General features: G+C 31.6%; 1 protein-coding gene across 26 annotated transcripts; it reads right to left on the minus strand.

Moving 5' to 3' along the window:
* Window positions 1-6,105: 6,105 nt before the first annotated feature.
* On the minus strand, window positions 6,106-21,814 carry LOC112716326 (paired amphipathic helix protein Sin3-like 2). Of its 26 annotated transcripts, XR_011866883.1 has the most exons (27): window positions 21,564-21,807; window positions 21,390-21,436; window positions 19,511-19,591; window positions 19,303-19,378; window positions 18,006-18,191; window positions 17,727-17,907; window positions 17,543-17,641; window positions 17,203-17,376; window positions 16,842-17,124; window positions 16,500-16,636; window positions 16,071-16,146; window positions 15,944-15,973; window positions 15,573-15,763; window positions 15,330-15,484; window positions 15,031-15,152; window positions 14,675-14,929; window positions 13,823-14,479; window positions 13,599-13,681; window positions 13,207-13,471; window positions 11,922-12,283; window positions 11,740-11,837; window positions 11,465-11,603; window positions 11,220-11,372; window positions 10,946-11,109; window positions 10,665-10,776; window positions 7,401-7,561; window positions 6,106-6,641 (listed from the first exon to the last, which is right to left on the minus strand). XR_011866883.1 is itself a non-coding variant. In XM_072205344.1 (26 exons), exons 4-26 carry the CDS (start codon window positions 19,374-19,376, stop codon window positions 6,501-6,503), a joined length of 4,119 nt encoding a protein of 1,372 aa, XP_072061445.1. In that variant the 5' UTR covers window positions 19,377-19,378; window positions 19,511-19,591; window positions 21,390-21,436; window positions 21,564-21,807; the 3' UTR covers window positions 6,106-6,500. The 26 variants fall into 26 exon arrangements, 19 of the variants coding, with proteins under 19 accessions (XP_072061445.1, XP_072061442.1, XP_025623992.1 ...); XM_072205344.1 differs by lacking the exon at window positions 7,401-7,561 and having other exon boundaries at window positions 11,922-12,265; XM_072205341.1 differs by lacking the exon at window positions 7,401-7,561 and having other exon boundaries at window positions 11,922-12,280.
* Window positions 21,815-22,618: the final 804 nt, after the last annotated feature.

Below are 22,618 nucleotides of genomic sequence, written 5' to 3' on the forward strand. Positions count from 1 at the left end.
ATCTAGTAAATGAATCCACAAAAGAAACATAATATCGAAAACCATGATAAGATAACATGGGTGCTGAACCCCAAACATCAATATAAATCATCTCTAAAGGTGCATAAAATTGAAAAGAATCAGATTGAAATGGAAGAGCATGCATCTTTACCATGCAACAGTATTCACAAACCTTATTGTTCATTGTATTATTATTAGAAACAGGAAGATTACATTTAGAAATGACATTCTTGATTACATTAGATAAAGCATGACCTAATCTATCATACCAAAGAGAAAATGATAGGAACAAATTGAGAACTACATTGATTATCTCTAGAAAAATGAACTTGCTGGTTTGAGACAAATTCATTAGAAGTAGATGAAGTAATAGCAATTCTTTGAAATTTATATATGCCATGCTTAGGTATGCCCCGGAGGAGTATTTTTTGAGTTTTCTGTGATTTAACACAACAAAAAGTGGGATGAAATTCAAAGAAACAGTGGTTATCTTCTGTAAATTTCTAAACACTAATTAAGTTCTGGGACATATCAAGAGCATGAATCATATTTCTTAGAAAAAATTGTCGATTTGTAACTAAAGAAATGAGATAAGTGTGGCCAGTGTGTGGAAACCAAGAATTTGAAAAATTTGTAGTAGTAGAAAGATAAGCTCTTGGATTGTGGTATGATGCAGGTGGAGGAATTGGTGGGTCTGAGGTTGAACTCTAAGAAAGTGAAAATGTTTGATCATTTTGATTGTAACGATGGAAACAGGTCAAGGCAGAATGTCCCATTCTGCCTTAGACTTGACATTGAACTCTGGAAGACTATGAAGATTGAAATCTGCCATCTCTACCAAATTCACATCCTTGTCCACAGCCTCTTCAGCCAGAAAAATCTCTACCATTGCCTCTAGAAGAACCAAAACTAGTGAAATTAGATTGGATGAGAGTATTCTCGGTCTTTCTAAACCTCTCTATCATATCTTCATATCCCAAAAGTAAAGATTCCACTTCTGGAAGAGTAATGGAATCAGCCTTAGTCATAAAAGATGGTAAAAACAAGGCATAATCTTCATTTAGTCCTTGTGTAATTGCAGCAATGTGATCATTAGAAGAAACACTAAGGCTTAGTTTGGTAAAAGTTTTACTTTTTAAAAGTTATAGCATTTATGTTTGGTAATCAAATTTAAAATAGTTTTCAATAAACACTAGCAACATCAATTGCGTTTGGTAAAATAACTTTTAAAATTTAAAAATATTATAATAGACATAAATATAAGCATTAAATTTGAAAATTAGTTAACGTATGAGGTTATATTAGAGTTTTAAATTTTGAAAAGCACAAGCCAACTTTGAAAAGCTCTATCTTAGATGCTTTCAAAAGTATCCCGATCTTTTAAGAGCTGCAAGTACAAGCACATGGTCTTTTTATTTACCAAATATAAAATGAGGAGCTTGAGCTTTTAAAACACCTCTTTGAAAAGCTTTACCAAACTAAGCCTAAATCCAAGAGAAGCAAGAGAATCTACAGTTTGTTGAATTCTTGTTAGATATTCTGAAGTTGTCATTCCTCCTTTCTTGATTGATAGCAATTGTGCTCGAAGTTGAGTGATTTGAATCTTGGAGGTTTTTGCAAAATGATCTTGAATCTTTTCCTATACCTGATATGCATAGACACAATCTAGCATTTTATTTTTAAAAGAAAGATCCATAGACGTGAGAAGCCGAGTCATGAGGTAGTGGTCATGAGCCTTCCATTCTTTGTACTGTGAAGATTCTATTTCTGCTGTTTTTTCTGCATCGGTGGAGAATTTTGGAAGAATTTTCTCTGTGATTAGATGATGCTCGAGACTGTTAGAACCAATCGTGTGAAAAGCAAGTTGCTCCCATATTTTGAACGTAGATTTATCAAGTTTATCAAGGATTGGTTGAGAAAGAAAATTTTTTGCATTGGGTAAAGTGGTGGAAATTGGAACTATTTCTTCTATGGATCTTAATGAGCTCTGATACCATGAGAAAAAGTAAAGGAAGATCCGAAGTTCTATTTCCGATGAATCATAAATCTGTGTATGTATTTGTATTGAATGAATGATCACGGAAAAAACTTCTTTACAAAACAAGCTCAATCAGTATTTATACAAGTGAAAAAATTATACTACTAGACTAACTTAGGTAACTGTTTATTGTTTTGCTAACTGATTCGGCAGCTAAATTAAAATCTTGGTCAATCTTGATTATTGACTTGATTTTCTCTCTATCAACCAACCGAGTATCTGTGACAGATTTGATATGAACATGTTATTAGAGTTAGTGAATTCTGCTGCTAAACATGTCGAGGAGTTATATAATAGCATTAATGAAATTAAGATGTAGAACCTGGGCCGTATTGTATTGAAGATTAATTTACTAGTTTGTATCTCAACCATGTTAATCTAAACTGTTATGTTTCTACAATTGTGATCTATTGTTAAAATATATTTTGACTTTGTCTGAGTCTATATATTACAGTTTTAAATTTAAGGTGCATTGAACGTTTATACCATGACCATAGTTTCGATGTAATAGACATCTTATGTAAAAATTCAACTCATGTACAAGAAGAATTATATTAAGGCTATAATAAAAATTAATTATTAATATAAAATATATATTAAAATATAAATTAAAAATATCATATATATCTATAAATAAATACATAATAATTGATTTAATAATTTATTTTTTATGTATATATAGCAATTTTGTTTATAAGACACATTTAGCCAAATATATCTTAATAACACACGTTAAAAATATAATAATAAATGTCCTTAAAATTTTTAATATGGTCAAAGTATTAAAAATGTAAGAAAAAAAATTTTAGAACGTTAGTTAAATATTTTTGTATAATACTCTTTAAATATATTTTTAAGAAATGTGATCATGAAAACCCTTATCATAATCTAAATTACATGTTCACGACCCTTTAAAAAGAAATTTTCATACACATTTGAAAAGAACATGACATTTTTATTTATCTTCATCTAACAATAGAAATGCAATGAGAAATTGTGAGGAGGAGAGGATCTCCAACATAGTGATAAAATGTCTACCTGAGAATCTTTTGAAAATTTACAGAAGAATAGGATTCGAAATTATTTAGAAATCAATAAATTCTTATATATAAAATACATTAAATTGTGTTTGAAATGAATACAAATAAAATTTTATTTGATTTGTATTTAGAACCAAATCACTCTTTGCCAAATTCATAAAATTTTGACAAGATTTGTAATATAAAGGTCTCAAATCCGCAAGATTCATGAAATTACATGTAACTTTTTTTAACTTTGAATACCCAAATACACGAGTTCTAATATTTGAAGGCAGCATAAAATGTCCATTACATTCCAAACAAGCATAAGCTTTACGTTTTAGTGTTTGGATTGACCAAATTCTAAAACCATATTATATGATTGTATTAACTGTGAAAATAAAAAATAGGTTTCTCCCTTTTTATCTTTAAGATAAATGAGTTCTTCGCCAAATTTAATTACAAATAAATTTCTGATATTTCTAAACGAAAATATAAAAAAATTTAATTTAGTGAAAGATTTATCTATTTTTATAATAAAACAATCAAAGACTTATTTATCTTTTTCTTGTTTTGATTTATACGAATTAAAATTTATGTTTGTGATAATCATAAAAAAGAATATTTGAATTAATTGTGTTCACCAAACATATGATATTAATCATTATCTTAAAATTCATCCGTATGACAAAAAATATACTAATAAAAATAACACAATATTATTAAAATAGAGTGTGTCTATCTTTTAAAGATGTGTTTAATTTGACATTTAAAACATAAGAAACAGATTTAAATCTCATAAACACTTCAATTTTATATTTGATTTTTTTTTTCTTCTTGTAAACACAAATATAAAAAATTCTATACTCTAACCAACATTCTCATGGAGCAAAAAGTAGTAGCTTTTACGTTCACTTATCAATATTGAATCATTAACTAAAAACTTTTTGTTTTTTTTGTACCAACCCTATGTTTTATACATATTATTTTTGTTTATATAAACTCTTTTTTTATTTATTATTTTTTATTATTTTTTTTTGTTTGACATGGTATAATTTTATAATTATGGTTCTTGTATATTATTGTTATCTTTTTATAATATAAATTATTAATCCTATAAATAGAACAAATTAAACAAAAAATTAACCATAAATAATAAAAAAAATATATAGCACTCTCAAAAATAATAGAGTAAACTACCAATTTGACCCCTATTTATTTTTTTAGAATGACATCACGATCTCTCACAATAAAAACGATCCACCTCGATCCCTGTCCTCTACTTCTTTAACACAACGTGGTCTCTGTGGGTGTTTCTCCGTCAACTCTAAACGAAAAACACTGACGTGTCAGGTTCAGATATGGGTAGAGGCCTAATTGTCTCTAAATTTAAATTAGTTGGGATTTATTTGTATTTATTTTTTAAACAATATCTTTTTCAAATTATTTTATAGTTTTTAATATTTTATTGAATATACATATAATAAGTACAAACTAATTAATAAATTATTCAAATTTAAAAATATCATTTATTATGAAACTAAATAAATTATTCTCAAATATAATTTTTAAATATATAAATAATAAATATTAAAATACGATTAATACATTAATAATAATAACTCTATGATATAATATTAGTATTATGATCTAGATAATTTTCACAATAAAATAAAAAATAATAAACATAACTCTTTAAACTAAATTAATAATTCTATTTGATATCTTTGCACTAAAATACACTATGAGTAAGCTACTAATACTAAATAAAATAAAACATATATATATTATGAAGACCATTTATAAACTCAACAAACTCAAAATATCAATAATATTATTAATCTATTAATAGTACATATTCTCATAAGGTACAGATCGATAAAGATTTATTAATATAAGAATAATGTGGATTAACTAAAATTTTATGTAAATTAAAATTTAATTAAATTTATATTTATTTTACTCAAAATATTATTAATAGATTAATAATATTATTGATATTTTGAGTTTGTTAAGTTTATAAATAATTTTTATAATTAATATATATTTTATTTTATTTTATTTAGTATTAGTAATTTACTCATAGTGTATTTTAGTGAAAAGATATCAAATAGAATTATTAATTTACTTTAAAGAGATAAAAAAAATTAAATTTTATTAGTCAAAAAAATTTTACTATATATTAAATAATGTGCTTATTAATTTTTATTTTATTGAAAAAATTATCTTAATCATAATACTAATAGTATATCATAAAGTTATTATTATTAATGTATTAACCAAATTTTAATATTTATTATTTATATATATTTAAAAATTATATTTCAGAATTATTCATAATAAATAATATTCACAATTTGAATTTTAAATAATTAGATCTCTGTCTATTTTTAAACTTGACACCTCAACATTTTTTACAAAAATTACGTTATGTCACAAAAATAGAAGACAGAAACCAAAATGAATCATTTTTATTGTGAAAGAACAAAAATCGGATTGATAGTTCACTTAAACCAATAGTAAAAAAAAACTATAAAAAAATATTAGAAAAAAGTATTAAAAAATTAAACAAGCTTGAAAAAATAACATAATTTATATGATGTTCCTTTTAGTAATTTATTTAAAAATAATTTTATCTAATATTATTGAAACAATATTCATTCTATCAAAATTAATTTTAGTACAAAATTACTAAACATAAATCATATTAGTACAAACTTATTTCTATACAAAGTCAATTCTATAAAATTAAATTCATTCAAACGGTCAAACAGAAGTATTTGGATGTGACTATTGTTTTGGCTACATGCTAATACAACAAAACATGAAAGCTTATCAAACAAAGCAAAATCGAATATATTAAACTTTATTACCAAAAAAAGGGTAAACAAATGATAAAAACCCTACATTACAAAGCTTTACAATTTAATCATTTATATAACCACTCCCAAGTATGAACCAACAGCAGCTGTTGTCAATAATGGTAACACTACTTAAAATTGATAAGCAAATATGAATATGAATGATATGGAAGAATCAACAAAAGGGTTTGGCAAATAAGAACAATATTCATTATGGTAAACAATAATCTACAAATATATTATGCAACAGAGACTATTTACAAAGGAGTGAAACCCATGCATGAGACCCTCATAAACATAATCAAGTAGCACACTTTACATGTACATTCCCCTCCCCTACATTCACATGAAAAATTCAAGTGCATTATGACAATAAAAAAAATAATAAAATTAAAAATCAAGAACCTCAAGATTCCTAGGTTTTTTTTTTTTGTTTCTTTGTTGCTACACCAAGACTCATATAAACATTAAAGTATAATGTGAGTGAGTCTTCCATGTGTTCAATAGATTGTCAAGAGAACAATTCTGGAAGCTGCTTCTTGTTACCTAATGGGGTTCCAGTCAATGTTATTAAGATACAAGTCATTGAGACACGGTCGCCATCAACCTGCGGTATCTTTCCTCTCTGTCCCTCCGGTGCCGACAAGATCTGGTTTCCGGTGACGCTTGCCTTCTCCTTTTCGGCCGGAAAAAGAAATCTTGTGTGTCGAGAACATAGGAGATCTGCGGATGAAATTGGTTAATAAGAAAAACAGTGCTCAAATGGCCAAACATACCGTTGGCCGAAAAGAAACAAAAAGAAAGATATTCTATGGGCAAGCTGGCCGTTAAAGAAATGACCATCTTACCTACACACCAAAAATATTGGTGTCCATTTAGACACCAGCTCTACTATGATTAGATTGAATCACAGACCCTATTCATTCTTCACTCGTTTCTCCACCCTATGATTTGAAAAGGGTAGGTGTCTAAATGGACACCAACTTTTGGTGTGCCAAAAAACATTTTTTATAGAAATAAATACAGAACCAGAAGATTAAATTGCCTTATCAATGTTTGGTGTTTCAAGCGTAGGGGATCATAGTGGCAGATACTAAAAGAAACTAAAAGGCTTGTACCCATGGCATCATGAACATTCACCAATAAAGCTCCAAACACATCATGGTGTGTGGTACAAGTTTCAGAAAAGAGAACTAAAACCCTCATTGCGTAGACTTGGAAAGGTGAAAAATAACAAATGTTCGGTGACCAACATTTTTCCCTTACATTTGCGTTACATTTAAACCAACACTAACTAACTCTTCTGATTTTTTTTCCCCACCAAACAAGCTAACCCCCTAGCATTCTCCAACTAAAACATAAAAATAGGCACTTATCCAACTAATTAACTTAAAATTAAACCACCATAGATGATACCCTCTCCGTTTCAGAATATTTATCAGCTAAATGTTTACAGGAAATTAATTCAAGTCAATAAATTACCTTATAATAAATAAAAGGGTGAATTACCAAACCTTGAAAAAAGGTTAAGGTTCAGTGTAAATCACCCCTCTATTACATATATTACATTGACCACCTTTATATCTAACCGAACTTAACTCCATCTAAGATGTATTCAATTTGTCCAAATTATCCTCTTTGTTCTGCAAAATAAAAAAATAAATAAAAATGCGACTCTTGTGTACAGCTGGATATGCAATTCATCCAACACAACAAAAACGCAACAAAACAGTCCGCGAAAAACCACCTCCTCAAAACAACCAACGCCAGAAACAGCGCAAATACCAACAAGGCAATGCCACTTTGCCATTCAATAAGAACACACTCAAACCTTGCTAGAGAGTGTCTTCACAATCAGAAGCAGCAATAAACAACTGCTGAGTACCAATTGCTAGTTGGAGAAGAGAAGACAAAGGAGGAGGTTGAGCATAAAGGAAGTTTGCAAGTGAGGATGCAGGGGAGATGATGTCGGCAAAGTGAAACTACACACTTTTTGGAATGAATGAAGGCCGAGATGCCGTGTGACGTGAGAAGCAAAGGGAAGAAGGCACTGAGAGTGTGGATGTTAGTGAAGTGGGTGAACTTTTGTGAGATGTGTATGGTAATGGAGAGAGAGGAACCATTTGGATTCTGTCTTTATGATCAAGAAGGAGACAGAGTCGGGGCGGATATTTTCTGTTCCCTGGTTAAAGTAGGTGCAGAAAATAAAGAAAATGCATATTTGTCCGTGTCTCACCTTACCAAATGAATTTATATGTCCACTGTCTCAGTATCCAAAGGCAACCAGGGGTATGTAGTTTAGAAGGTGGAGTCTAGTGTCATGGTTATGGTGGCTATGGTGACTATATAAGTTTATTAAAGTCACACTTTTTTTTACATTGTGGTAACATTTTACTTTTATTTTTCAAATTAAAAAGCATTGTTAACAATAGGGTTTAAATTATCTACACCATTAATCTTTATCTACACCATTAATCTTTATCCTATTATCTACACCATTAATCTTTAATCTACACCATTAATCTTTTTCAAATGTCCAAACTATCAAAGGTGAAATTCCATCATTTTTTAACAATAGGTGTCAATTGATCTCTTTCATGCTTTCGCTCCTTATCTCATCTATTTGAGTATGGACACTCATCCACCTAGGCATCCTCATCACACGTCTCAGCCACATTAAGCTTATCATCATCTTCACCCTTTGCTACCCGCCCAACACTCCCCATACAAAGCTATGGAGTCTTCTCCAATTTTCACTACTATGTTTGAGTTCACACATTGCAGCATTGCTTGCTGAACTTTCACTCCATATACTCACTCCCCTGAACTCAACACTTGGAATACATTTTTTCTAGTTTTAATTCAGTTTTTTCTCTTTGCCACAGGCACATTGCCAATTTTCTCTTCTACATGAGTTTTCTCTCTGTTAGAAAACTTAAAAGAAAAAATAGAAGAAATATGTTAATAAGGGTTTGATTCTGATACAGTTTAAACGTGAAGTCCTTGTTCCTTCTAGTAACCACCCCAAATCCAAAATATTTTCTAAATGTCAGAAGTAAGCTATCATACAAATTAAATTGTCAGAAAGTGTAAAAAAGAGAGACTCAAGATTCGTTTCACTCAGACATTGTCAGTCTATTTGTTGTTGACACTTGAGCCAAAAAAAAAAAAAAAACCAGAAAAACAATTGTTAACAAAATATCAGGATGCTTTATAATTTATTTCAAATAATTTGTGTATAGGGAATACCGCTATTCTTAAAAACTATGGAAAAAATTATGCAATTAGATTAAATACAAAATAAATCTTTAAAAAGAAATTATATTAAATTCATATAAAAAATCATATCCCATTACATAAAGGGAAAATAAAAGGGAACTTGTCAACAATCAGTGAGAGAGTCTAAGAAAATGTAAATTTTATTTCATCAATGAATAATGTGACTTACAAAGGAACCTATCCAAAATAATGTTACTTACAAAGGAACCTACCCAAAACAATGTTGCTTACAAAGGAACCTACCGAAAATAAGGTCGACTGTAGTTGCATTAAAAAATAAAAATAACAATCTGCCAAAACATTAAAAAATGAGATATCCTAATAATGTGATTGCAACTGGATGCTGGTATGACATCAATGTTAGTTGTCTTTGTTTCTTCGATAGTTCTAACCACGATAGATCAGAGAGATTGAGGCAGAGAAGAAGAGAGTGGACTGAGGCAACGAAAAAAGGAGGGGCATGATCAGATAAAAATAAAGTTAGGTGGCCAATGGATTGGGTATTTCCATCTCAAGCCAAAGATGGCCACTACATTGCAATTGCAAAACTCCGCTACCAAAAAGAAAAAACTCCACTCAATAAGGTCATTCCAACCCTACGTCCACTACACTTTGCTCGGCTTCGATCGAACACGATAGCTCCATGACAGTAAGTATGGGTGAGGTCAATGTAATTCACCCTAAATAAAATGACAAAATTAATATCTTAATAATGATTCGAGAAGGAACTAGTGTATTAATTTTGCAACCATATAGATAATAGACAGTTCAATGTATATGCCTCCTTTCACTGTGTTCTATTACTAGAGCAATTCTGTCTAGATTTTTTTAAAAGGTGGAATTGGGTTCTAAATTGGGAGTAGTATTCAAGATGGCGAACGAGGGACATAGTTGAGGAAGGAGAGGGCTAGGAAGTAACAGACTGAGTTTTTCGTCCTCGAGCCAGAATAGTGGCATTGGCCACTAACGCGGTTGCAAAATGCCACAGCAGTGGCAGCAAAACATGACGACAAAAACAATCTGCAACAAGATGTATCTTGCTCTTAGCATTCTCTCCACTCCACTATGCCACGATTCCATGCATAGCACCACAGTTCATACGTAAATAAAATGATGCAATTAATAACTTAATGATTAGAAATAGAAGCATCTGTATTTTAATTAATTATTTTTGAAACGAAATAGATAATCAATTTGTTTGTGTCTACGTTCCTCTTCTTCATCATGGTTATTACTATAGACTTTCTTTTGGGATTTTTGTTAAGGTGGAATACGATTGTATGTTGCACGTAGTGTTGAAGATCCTTACAACTGCAACACAGCCACAAACGAGTAGCTATGTTTTTCATCAATTTTCACAATCCCAACCCTCAAATGAAGTTTAAACTCCAGACTAGAAAAAAAAAATAACACAGGGCTAGTCTACACATGCAATTAAATGCCTAAACAGATGAAATAGCAGCATACCTTGGACGAGCTGCAAGCTATCTTACATTCCAAGCCATTAATTAGCTTGACACCTTCCATAGCAGAAGTTATTCCAGAAAGCTCATCAATATCTCCAAATTTGCGTTTGTTTCTGCATAGATCCAAAAAAAACAGGAAATGATGCACCATTTGACATTGATTGGCAATATACTCATGTAGCTTAAGTATCAACACCCCACCCCCACCCAAAAAAAAAAAAAAAACATACAAAAAAGAATACTCATCATCAACAGAAATGTAGCAAAACCATTTCAGGGTACCTTTGAAGTAAAATGCCATGGGGTTCCTTTTTAGAAGGAAGGACGGAGAGAAAATCATTGTGAAGGTAAAAAGAAAAATTTGGATCAATAGAAACAGCAAACATCTCAGGCTTTTCATTCATATTGTCCATGAGCTGGATGGATAGCCGAGAGGGTGGTGAGGACTGTAATAAGGTCAGGAAAATTGTTAGAAAGAGAGAACAATAAGTTATTAAGTCTGCTTCCTTCTGGAATTTTTAGTTTAAGGTGAAGGAAATGGTTCAATAAAACCTACACATTGCAATCGATATATATTGTCCTCATTAAGTATAACATGTGCATTTGCATGATATACTGAATCGTTTAGTTTCCCAGGTTTCCGAGACTTTTCGTACTCATACAATTGGAGCAGCTTATTGGCCATATCATCTGTTGCAACATTTTGAAGCTACAATAAAAAAAAATAGAACCTTTAAACCAACCCAAGAAGAAAAAAGGTGTCATAACTAGAAACTAATACAGATAACTAAACCAACTTACATGTCTAACTAGTTTATATATTAATTTGTCCAATGTGAATAACACATATGACTGGTTGCCAATAATTGCTCGGCATTCATCTTCAAACTTTGCATTCTCAAAAGATCCATCAAGAAGGCTGTACAATGCATCCATAAATCTGAAAGCATAGCAACAATGGGATCCAAAACATCACTCGGCACTCTCATGGGAGAACAGCAGAACAGAAGGAAAGGGAATGGGAAGAAGAGAGGAGAAAGAGAAAGGGAGGGGGTGTATATATCGCAAAAACATACTTCAAATAAGGATCTGGGGAGCTGGCATCCTTGGCTTTCCATTTCATTTCTGAATTCGTGGCATTGGTTTTTGCAGACAAGATCCTTTCATAAAGAAGCTGCAAGTTCAAAATGAGGTAATGAATTCAATACTAAGGGAACAAAGTTCAACATCAAACACCAATTATTAAGATCATCCTTACTTGATGAAGCCTAAAAAGTGCATAGAAATCATCATTTCCGTAAAACACCCTTGAATCCTTCATGTCTTCAACATATGACACTGCTGAAACATGCTTTGTCAGAGGTTTCACAGACGAAAGAAACCTTTCTGAATGTGGCTGAGATGAACCATCTCCTCCAGCAGATTGTGCATCACATGTACCCTCTGCTTCACCTTCACTCTCAGCCTTACCATCAACATCATCATGCTCTATATCTTCCTCATCCTCGTGGTCCTCTCGGAAGCATTCATCACCAGCAGATTCACTGCCCGAGACATCTTCACCAGCTTCAGACACATTTTCACTGTCCTCATCATCTGCATCTGCATCATTATCGCCTGCTGAGAATGTGGGATATTGAGAATAAGAGAATAAAAAAAGATATAAGATAACATGACATAATACTATAATCATTATGTTGTACTTTACACGAGATAAGACACTAAACATTCATAATAATTGGAAACCCTAACCTTTATCAAATAAGGAAATAATCATAAAATAATAATCATAATAGAAATGTTGGAAACCACTCTTAAGGTTATGATTAGTAGGTGCCTTCGATCTTAAAATACACAGACAGGAAATGGAGATAAGACAAAAAGGAGGTCTGGCAAATCCGGAAATCATATTATAGGGGACCAAAAATTTCATACATACTACCCAAACTCCTTACAACTAGACTAGTTTTAATGGCCTATCAAATTACTTTTGTGATGTATGATAAAAATATTTTTTCTCAAATTTGTATGAAATCTACATAGCCTCATTCTTTTCGTATATTATTATGATATTATAATAAAATACAATAGTAAACAACTATAGCAATTAATACAGAGCAATAATAGGTGAGCTTATAAAAATGGGTTAGTCTCTGAGAGAGAGAGAGAGAGAGAGAGAGAGAGAGAGAGAGAGATAAGATCCCCACACTATTATTATACGAATTTAAAATAAATCAAAAAATTAATCAAATAGAATACATTTAATTTAAACATTTATAAAACTAAATATACTATTCTTTATAAACTTTTATTCTTAAAAATAAGTAACGTGTAAAACAATACTAATATAGATAATAACAAGTAAACTAGTAAAGTTATATTAATGTTGTTATTGATAAAAATACAAATAATTATATTAGACGGCAAGCAACAAATATAAGAATAACATCTAAAATGAGAAACACAAAATGCTAGAACTGGGACTTGAACCCACATTACAACGGCAAAATGACAATGATAAAGATAGATACTTCTAACAATACCTCCAGCCTCTGGGCAGGACTCATCCTCTCCAATTCTGGACTGATATTTTCTTCTCTCAATAGTGTGCTTTGACTTGGACATTGACTGCACATTTGAATCTCCATAAGCAACAAAGTTATCCTCCTCCGAATCACCATTTGGTGATAACTCGCCCTCTTCCTTCTCAGTTTTACAAGGCCCAGCAGATTCTTCATGGCTTCTAACTTTACTGCTCTGAGTTGGTACCCCATCGGCCACTGTAACTGGAGCTGTAACATCAGACCCCTGAGACAATGATAGGAAGAGAAACATATCAGAGTCAATTGAAAACAGCACTTGATTAAGAAGAAAGCAGAAATAAACTAGGTAAAACTTGAAATTTGCCACAAATTGCGAATAAGAGTATTCACACCTCTACCAAAGTAGCATTTACTTCCTGAGGTTTAGGTACGGATTCGTCAGCGTCAGTAGGTCGAGAAGGAGTAGTGACAGCGCCTTTTAATATAAACAAAACATTATTCTTTATAAGAACGGAATCCAGTTATCAAAGACAAATAAAAAAGAACTAAACATTGAAAACACATAAACTGGAAAAACCTAAAGCATGAGAAATTAATTTCACAGCTGTAAACAGACCTGGAGTCAATTCTTCGTTGTTCCTGCTAGGATTATCTTCTAATTTTTCTCCTCTAACTGAAATTAATGCATTGTTTTTAGCTCCTTGTTCATCAGCAGAAAATTGTTTATTAATCCCAGAGACTTTATTGTTGCACTCTATATTTGTCTGCCCTTTATCCAGTGGGGGTTCATCTCTACAGAAATTTTCACGACCAACAGATCCATTTTCTTTATCATTAGCTGCAGCACTAGTCCGGTGAACATTCTTTACATCAGGTACTCTACCATCCGCTTCATTCTTGTCAGATTTTGGTAACCTTGAATTAATTGAAATGGAGTCTCCATGAGGACTTCCATTGCCTGCATTGCCAACATTAGGCCCTGCTTTCCTCTCTTCCACCTTTTCTGTCCCATGTGATCGGGAAGGAACACCAAGCATCGGCTCCAAAAAGGTACACCAGAGCCTCATAGTTTTATTCATCAACTCCCTACTAGAGTAAATCTCCTCACATGAATACCGAATAAGTTTATACAAGTCTTCATGAATTGCAGCATCAGGATATTCAAACTCAAGATGTGGAGTTAGAGGCTGTTTACTTCCAGCAGCAATGGACTGAAGAATATCATCCTCTTTTTGCTGCTTCTCTTTAATTTCTTTAATCTCAGTCACCAAATCTGTATATTATTCAACATAAAAAATTAGAACACATTAAAAGGATCATACTACAAAAACTAGCAATGACGTTCAATACTTATGATATAGCATGAGTTTTTGTATGGTTGTTACCAAACAAACTTAAGAACGGGATTTAAGCTCAGCTGGGGTCATATAATGTAACAATTCAACCATATGATTTAAGCTCAACTTACATTTCGTGTGCAAGTTCTTTGAATCTTGTTGCTTGAAATAGAAGCTACGGTGATCGAGTGACTTGTAGTGGTTCTTAGCATAAATTTCAGCCCAAACTTTATTGAAATCTGCACGACACTTAGTCCACTCCTCTTGTTTCTGCTTAAGTCGAGTCAATATTACAGGCAGAGCATGAGTTGGATTTTTACGCAAAATGTCTATCACATCGAGACCATGGTCACCGTACAAACGTTCAATACACCTTAAATTTAAAGCTGCAATACATAGACTCAGACAGTCAGGTCATGATATACTCTAACAACAAATCACAATTGTTGAAACATAACAATTTAGATTGACATCGTTGAGATACAACCAGTGAATTGATCTTCAATCCGGCCCAGGTTCTCCATCTTATTCTCATTAATGCTATTAGACAACTCCTCTACACGTTTCGCAGCAGAACTCACTGACTCTAATAGCATGTCCATTTCAAATCTACATAAGAAATAACAATATCATTATCTATCATTATACCTTTGACAAAACAGTGACTCCAAAATGAAAAATTATCCAGAAGCCAAATTATAATTATTAATGATAATAATCAGTGCAAAAAATGAAAAGAACAAACATAAAAAAAAATAAAACAAAAAAAAGAGAAGCTAAAAATACCTGTCATCTTCGCATCTGAATAAGCTTTCTTCATACTGATTCCTGCGCATATGTTTGAAAGAGTAATCCTCGCTTCCTGAAGTCACAGATACCCAATGGTCATTCAATACTTGAGCTCCAAGTTCAGATCTCTGACTAGCCACAGGAATTGGATACTGCAAAATTAGACAGCACAACGGAGTTCACAAGGACATCATATGTTAGCAAACCCAGCATGTGAGAAAACAAAAATAAGTTACATACATCTGCAGGCAGCAGCCTGTAGCTTGGAGTACAACGTTTGCAATCACTAAGATCAAGTTCTTGAATGGATTTTCCCGAGTATTTACTGTATCTTTCTTTCTCTTTAGGTCCATCCATCTCACGCTTGTGCTCTTTATCTTTGTCCTCCAACTTTGATGATCTTGATATATGACCATCGGTAGACAGGGACTCTGTCAACATGTTTGCAGCATTAAAATTGATCAATATATGGACAGAATTAATATCATTTAAATCACCAGCGTTAGATTATTTCATTGAAGAAAAGCAGCATAAGTTTGAATCCCTCGTCCCCAAGTAAGAAAAGGAGAAACAAAAAAAAGTCAAACGAGAGGTGTTATGTGTTGCCGTACTTTTACTCATGACACCAGCAAGGAATCCATCTGCAAAAAAAAATAAGCATGACACACACTTAAGGTATGACTAAATGAATGATAACATTATCAACAAGATAAAGAAGATAGTTGGAAGAATAATTACCAATATTTTCACAACGCTCCAGGAAATCATTGAATTCATGCAATAGATCGGAGTGTTTTCCAAGTAAATCAGTTACCTGAAATAAGAATTTTGAAATGGCATAAATTAATGCAGGAACCAAAAAAGGTCCAACTAATGTGTCAAAAGCAGCATATACCATCTGTGAAAGCTTTTGGTAGTCAATAATCTGAAGCATTGATTCGTAGATTGTTTATGGGATCTTTAGACACAAATACTACCAGGTACCCTCAATCAATGAATATTTAGAAAACTCCTAAAGAACTAAAAGGTGTTCATACTTTATTTATGCATATCATCAAACATACTAACATTACCAAAACAGTCGAATGTCGGCATAGATACCAAAAACTGAATTACAGGATAGGAGATTAGGAGCAAAGGCAAAAAGAGAAGAAAGAAAGCACATACCAAATTTTGCAAATCGTTCCTTTTTATTATCCCATTGCTGAAAATGTGAAGGCACTTCAAGAATGCTTGGTAGTCATCAGAACTGCTCAACTTCTCCTTAACTTTCTCGCAGAAGCTGAATGCTTGACCATACATGGCTGGTAGGAAGCAAACAATTCCAATAAAAAAAAGGTTAGAAAAAATATATAGGTCGTCAATACTATTTGTCCACTTTCAGTCTGCCTACATTACACCTTTTGGCAAACTTCTCGACTTTATAAATCTAAAAGTCAGAAGAAAGTAAGAAACACAAATCATGTTTAGAAGAATGCAATCTGTCCAAAGCTTAGCATGATGGCTTACTCTTTAACGCATCTTTGTCATCATATGAAGGAAAGTCAGAAGCCATGGCAAACCCTTCCGCCTTCTTGACAGATTTCTTTTTGTCTTGAAAGCGTTGCAAGTTCAAATCCCTGCCATTATCAAGATCTTGTTCTCTCTCATCATGATCACGGACTCTTCTATCCCTATTCTCACGTTTCCTCTGCTCCTTGTGCATGTTTATTTTGTCATCATCCAGATCAGCTCGATCAACGCTCTGATCACGATCATGAGAGCCAAGAATCCTGTCTCGTCGATAACGTTGCTGTAGAATGAAATTTGTAACCCAACAATTAATAAGCAGATTACAAATTCAGAGGGGGGAAAGATTAACACTTACTACCTTGTCTACATGCACTTGTCGCATCATGGGTGCTGTAGAACTCCGCTCATTGAATCGTTGCAATGAACTTCGACCATATGGAGCATGCTGTGCAGAAGGTGCTTGAGAAGTATCTGGTAAGAATCTAGTGAACTCATCAAGCAAATCTCTATGGTCCTTGAAAAGGGTAGCAACCTAGAGAACAAAAAAAATAAGAGTATACATTTCAACAGAGAGTCCTTGCCTTATGTAGAGAGAGAGAGTGAGAGAAAGAGAGAACAAGAGTCAATAAAATGTGTTATGTAGAGAGAGAGAGAGAGAGAGAGAACAAGAGTCAATAAAATGTGTTAAGAAAAAGTACCTCGTTATAAACCTCACCAATGTCCTTGTGCTCTTTGCGGTACATGTTCAAAATGTCCAAGAATGATTTGTAAACATGCTCATCATTTTGGAATCGTTTCTGTGGAAAAGCTCATCAACTAGACGTTAGAGCCAACAAAAAAAAAAAAAACCAAAATAACTCACAAACTGAAAACCACATTCACCTTTATCTTGTTCACAAAACTAATCGCTTCTTCAAATTCAACTGTTTTCTTCGGAGGAGCCTCTTCCTCATCAAGTGTTATCTCATATCCCTTAGGCAAGAAAGTGTTAAATCCAAATATCAAATTGTTGTGCCCTTTGAATAGCTCCTTCACCCTTGCTATGACACCAGCAGTGTCAGTCCTGAAAAGGAAAAAAAAATCAGGCCAATGAACCTTTAAGCATAAAACTCCAATTTCCAGAAATACCGTACAAAGCATAAAAAGGGGTTAAGAGTCTACCTCTGAGCCTTGAAATCTTTCATGACCTCAAGGAACAAGTCATATTTTTCTCTCTGATCCTGAAACATGTCTTTCACTTCCTTCAAATAAGTTAAGGCATCATTGGTTGTCAATTTCTGAGACGGGGTTGCTCCTCCACCACCACCACCTCCACTTCCTCCTCCAGCACCTTGGGTTTGGCCATAGCTACATACACAGAACGCAACCATGATTTTAGATACCCGCAATATTAAGTGTATGTTTGGATTAAAGTTTGTAAATGGGTGTTTGTAAATAGATTTTAATACTCTTTTTCTAATACTCTCGGTATTCTTTAGTAATCTAATAGAATTAATAGAATTATAATACAAAGCAAAAAAAAATATTCCATACAAAATAGAAATAACAATAGCGGTAAAAAAAACTCATATAAACAAAAGGTAATAAAAACTCTAAAAAAATAATAATGTTTCATGAAAGCGCATTAGAAAAAAACAATTATTAAGAAAAGCAACAAAATTCGTCATATAAACAATGAAGGACAAAATTGGTAGATAAGAAATAAATTTCAATCTAACGGAGAAAATGGACGCAAAAGTAGAATTTTTAGCTTTAAGTAAACGTGGGTTAGAGGGTAGAATCACATTTGCGTTTAGAGGAAGAAAAAAGATAGCCAAACGAACAAGTGAAGCTTTTAAGAAAGTAAATGTGTGTCAGATGCTCCAAACGCTAAGCCAAACACACTCTAAATATTATACAAAGCTAATCTCTACATGATAACAAATGTTTCACTGATTTCGTACTACCCGAACTTTAGAACATCATCAGTCCAAAAGATTAATGTCTACACATATACAAGCAAACAGCGCCTCTATTCTATCGTTCTTCTAAGGTAATCATTAGGTGAATTAGACATATACTCATGTTACTTGCTTGCTAAGATTCATAGTTTCATATAAAAAAACGTTAACAAACCACAACCTCTTGGTCCTATCTACACACACCCCTTCCTTTTAACCATTGATCCCACCATAAAACCCATTCAACGGTCAATTTAATTTAAATTAAAGCAAACCCTAAAAAAATCCAACGCGAAAGGGGAAAAGCACACACATGCACAACTGAATTATTCATAATGGAAGCAAGAGACACACACAGGCTCAATTCTTTAAGCAATGAAGCAAGAAAAATTAAAATAAAGAAATAAAGAAAAATAGAGAGTTAACAAGAAGTTATTCATGACACAGTAAAACAAAAAAATATTGCCAGATAGAGAAAAAAAATAATATCAAGTAGAAAAATAGGGTTAAGAACTTACGAATCACCACGTGAGGAAGCAAAGGGCCGTTTGAATTGAGAGCCAGAGAAAGCATCATCCCTTGTCCTCTTCATCTCTGCAACAACTTAAAAAAAATTCAAACCATTAAAACGCAATCCGATCATAAATAACAAGATGAACATAGACATTCATTGAAAGCATGAGAAGAAGAAGAGAAAAGAAAGTGAAAAGGAAAAGGGAATGTTACTTTGTCGATTTTCACGGGAAAATTGAAGTTTTGCTGGAAAAACACAAGTCGAGCAGAAGAGATCTCTGAAGCGAAAAACAACTGTGACCGGTTTGATCCGAGGCAGCAACAGCAAGAACAAGAAGAACAATAAGTGAAAAAAAAAAAGAGAGCAGAAAAAAGGGGTAAGAAAAAAAAGGAAAATAGGTTAATTTTATGTGTGCCTCTCTCTCCCGCGCTTCTACGTTAGAGGAACAATTAAGAAAAAGGAACAGTGAAAAGAAGAGAAAGAATGAATTTGGGGGTGAATGAGGGAAGAGAAGAAGAAGAAGCCGTGGAGCGTTCAATAGAAGAAGGGAAGAGAGAGTTTGGAACTCAAAAATTTTCGAGTTTTTGAGAGAGAGAGAGATGGGATCCTATTCAATGCTCCTCGAAACTTTAGAATATTAAAACTCCTTTTAAAGAGTTAGAAAATAGTTAACATTTACTTTTTTTTTTTTGGACAGGGTTAACATTTACATTTATTTTATGGTCTTCTTATTTAAAATTTGTTTGGGCTAAATTATTATTTTAATTTGGGCCATTTTAAGCCCATTGTATTTTTGGAATAATATTATTCATATTAAACTATTATAACATTTTTGAATTAAAAAAAAAAGATTATTATAACATTATTATAAAAGGTTTAAAAAACTGAAAAGTCAAACATAATTTTTGGGATTAATTTTAAAAGACTAAAATATTTTTAAGATTAAAGTTATTTAATTTAAATTAGAAATTTAATTTATTTTTAAAAAGAGTAAAACTCATTTCAGTTTAATTATAAAAAGACAAAAATATACCATTTAGGATTAGAGTTGTTTAATTATTTTAGAAACTAAAAAATTATATTTCAATTTTAAAAGATAAAATTATCTCTTTTAAAGATTAATTTAAAAATTCTAAAATATTTATTTAAATATTAATAAAAAGACAAAAATATCTTTTTGGTGTTAATTTTGTTTAAATGCAGAAAAAAAACTAGAAATTTAAATAATAAAAATTATTTTAGAATTAAATTTGTTTAAATGAATCAAAAAACATAATTTTAAATTTTAATTTATCAAATACTCTTAAAGAAATAATAAGAGAATGTGAATTTGAATTTAATTAATAGAATCAAATATATTATTTAGTATTAACTTTAAATATTAAGATGTTCTTTTAGAATTAGAATACTTAAATGAGTTGAAAAAGTAAAATTTTGAATTTTAATTTAAAACACTAAAATAGAGACAAAAATAAAAGAGCAAAACAATTAAAATAGAAACAAAAATTAAAGAACAGCTTAAAAATATATCCAGAATAAAAGAACAGAACAATCAAAATAGGGAATAAAAATTCCAAAACATCCTAAAAACATTCTATTTGAAATAAAAATTTAAGAACAGGAACAAGAACATATCCAAAATAAAATAACAGATTAAAATAGACTAAACAGAACAACCAAAAGAGAAATACATGGCTCAGGAAAGTAGAAGCAGAACGCCAGTAGAGAAGCACAATAACATTTATGCAACAGTATCACCAATGATACAGCTAGAAAACTAGAAAAGAAAATAAATGCTACAAGAAGCATGAACAGCACAAACTTAACCATCTAAGGTTTTGTCAGAGAACGTGTATGATATTACCCAGCATAAAGTAGTGATTTGGAAACCGAAATTTTTCAATATCGTTCTTTGAAAGACATACATCACAGTTGTGCAATTAAAAATAATTAAATATCAATGATACCGGGGATATAGTTAATCCGTCTTCCTTTACATATTTTCTGGGTTCATTTGAATAACATAAACCAAGCTCATAGATCACACACTTGCTAGACACAATAAATTTAAAATTTAGGGGAAGCAATCACCTGGGGGCCAAAGATATAAACTGCAGTCCCAAGAATTGCAACTCCCTCTGTAACAAATGAAAAGAACAATGACTCTTTACACATTCTTCAAAGGCAAGAAATAATTAAAACACAAGTGCCAGGAATGAATTTCAACACTAATTAGCCTCCTAGGCCCTAGCATTCACCACTCACACCACATGGAAGAAATAGGCGGCGAGTAACCACGGTGAAGAGAAGATAGCGACGACGCGGCTATGGTTGCGGCCTGCGGGACACTAAGCCAGCGAGACGAAGTGGCTCCGACACGGCGACGCGACTATGGAAACGATGAAGGAGACTTGGTCTGACGGAGATGATGAAGGAGATGCAACGTAGAAGGAGACGCCGGTGACGGTGATGGATGTGGTTAGAAGTCAGATTTAAGAAAGAGGGCTATGACTCTTATGAGGTAAAATATATATTATATATATAAAGGGTTTTTTAATTTAAAGTTAAAGAGGTAAAATAAGGAAAAAAAATTTAAATAATATTTTCTAAAAAAAATTTATAAAAATAAAAATAATTTTATATTTAAATATTTTAAGTAAAAAAATTTTTATTTATTAATTATATTTAAATAAAATAAAATAAAAAATTTTTTATTTATTTATTATGTAAAACTTAAAAAATGTTTTTTAATATTTTTATTTTTATTTTTTAAAATTTGTCAAATACATTAAAAAATAAAAAAATTTTATTTATTTAATGACATCTAGATAAACACTAAATATATAGAATATAAATATATAATAAAAATTTTAACTTTAAAAAATTAATTTAAAAATATTTTAAAATAAAAATATAAAAATATTGATTTATTAAATAATTAAAGAAATTTGATCGACTATCTATTCAACAAATTATTAGGAAGTATTGTAACATTTACCCAAAGATAGAGAGGGAAGGAGAAGGGGGCAAAGCAACAAAAAAGAAGGAAAGAGGTTCCAAAAAGTGGTTTTTGAGGAAGCTAGGTACGAAACGAGAACAGAGCATAGGTTTATGGTTGTTTTGGATTAGTTCGGTTTCGTTTATTACCTTTTTTTTGGTTCAATATTCTGCATATGTATTCTCTTTTGTCTATGGATCTGTGGATTATGTAAGCCCATGGTTTTTTTTTTTTAATCTAAAATAAAAAGGAGAAGATTTCTCAACATCTTTTTAGATTTTCCTTCTTTTTACTATTATAATTTTTTTAATCTTTTTTTTAG

Source organism: Arachis hypogaea, chromosome 10, assembly GCF_003086295.3.
Source record: "Arachis hypogaea cultivar Tifrunner chromosome 10, arahy.Tifrunner.gnm2.J5K5, whole genome shotgun sequence".
In the NCBI taxonomy this organism is placed as follows: domain Eukaryota; kingdom Viridiplantae; phylum Streptophyta; class Magnoliopsida; order Fabales; family Fabaceae; genus Arachis; species Arachis hypogaea.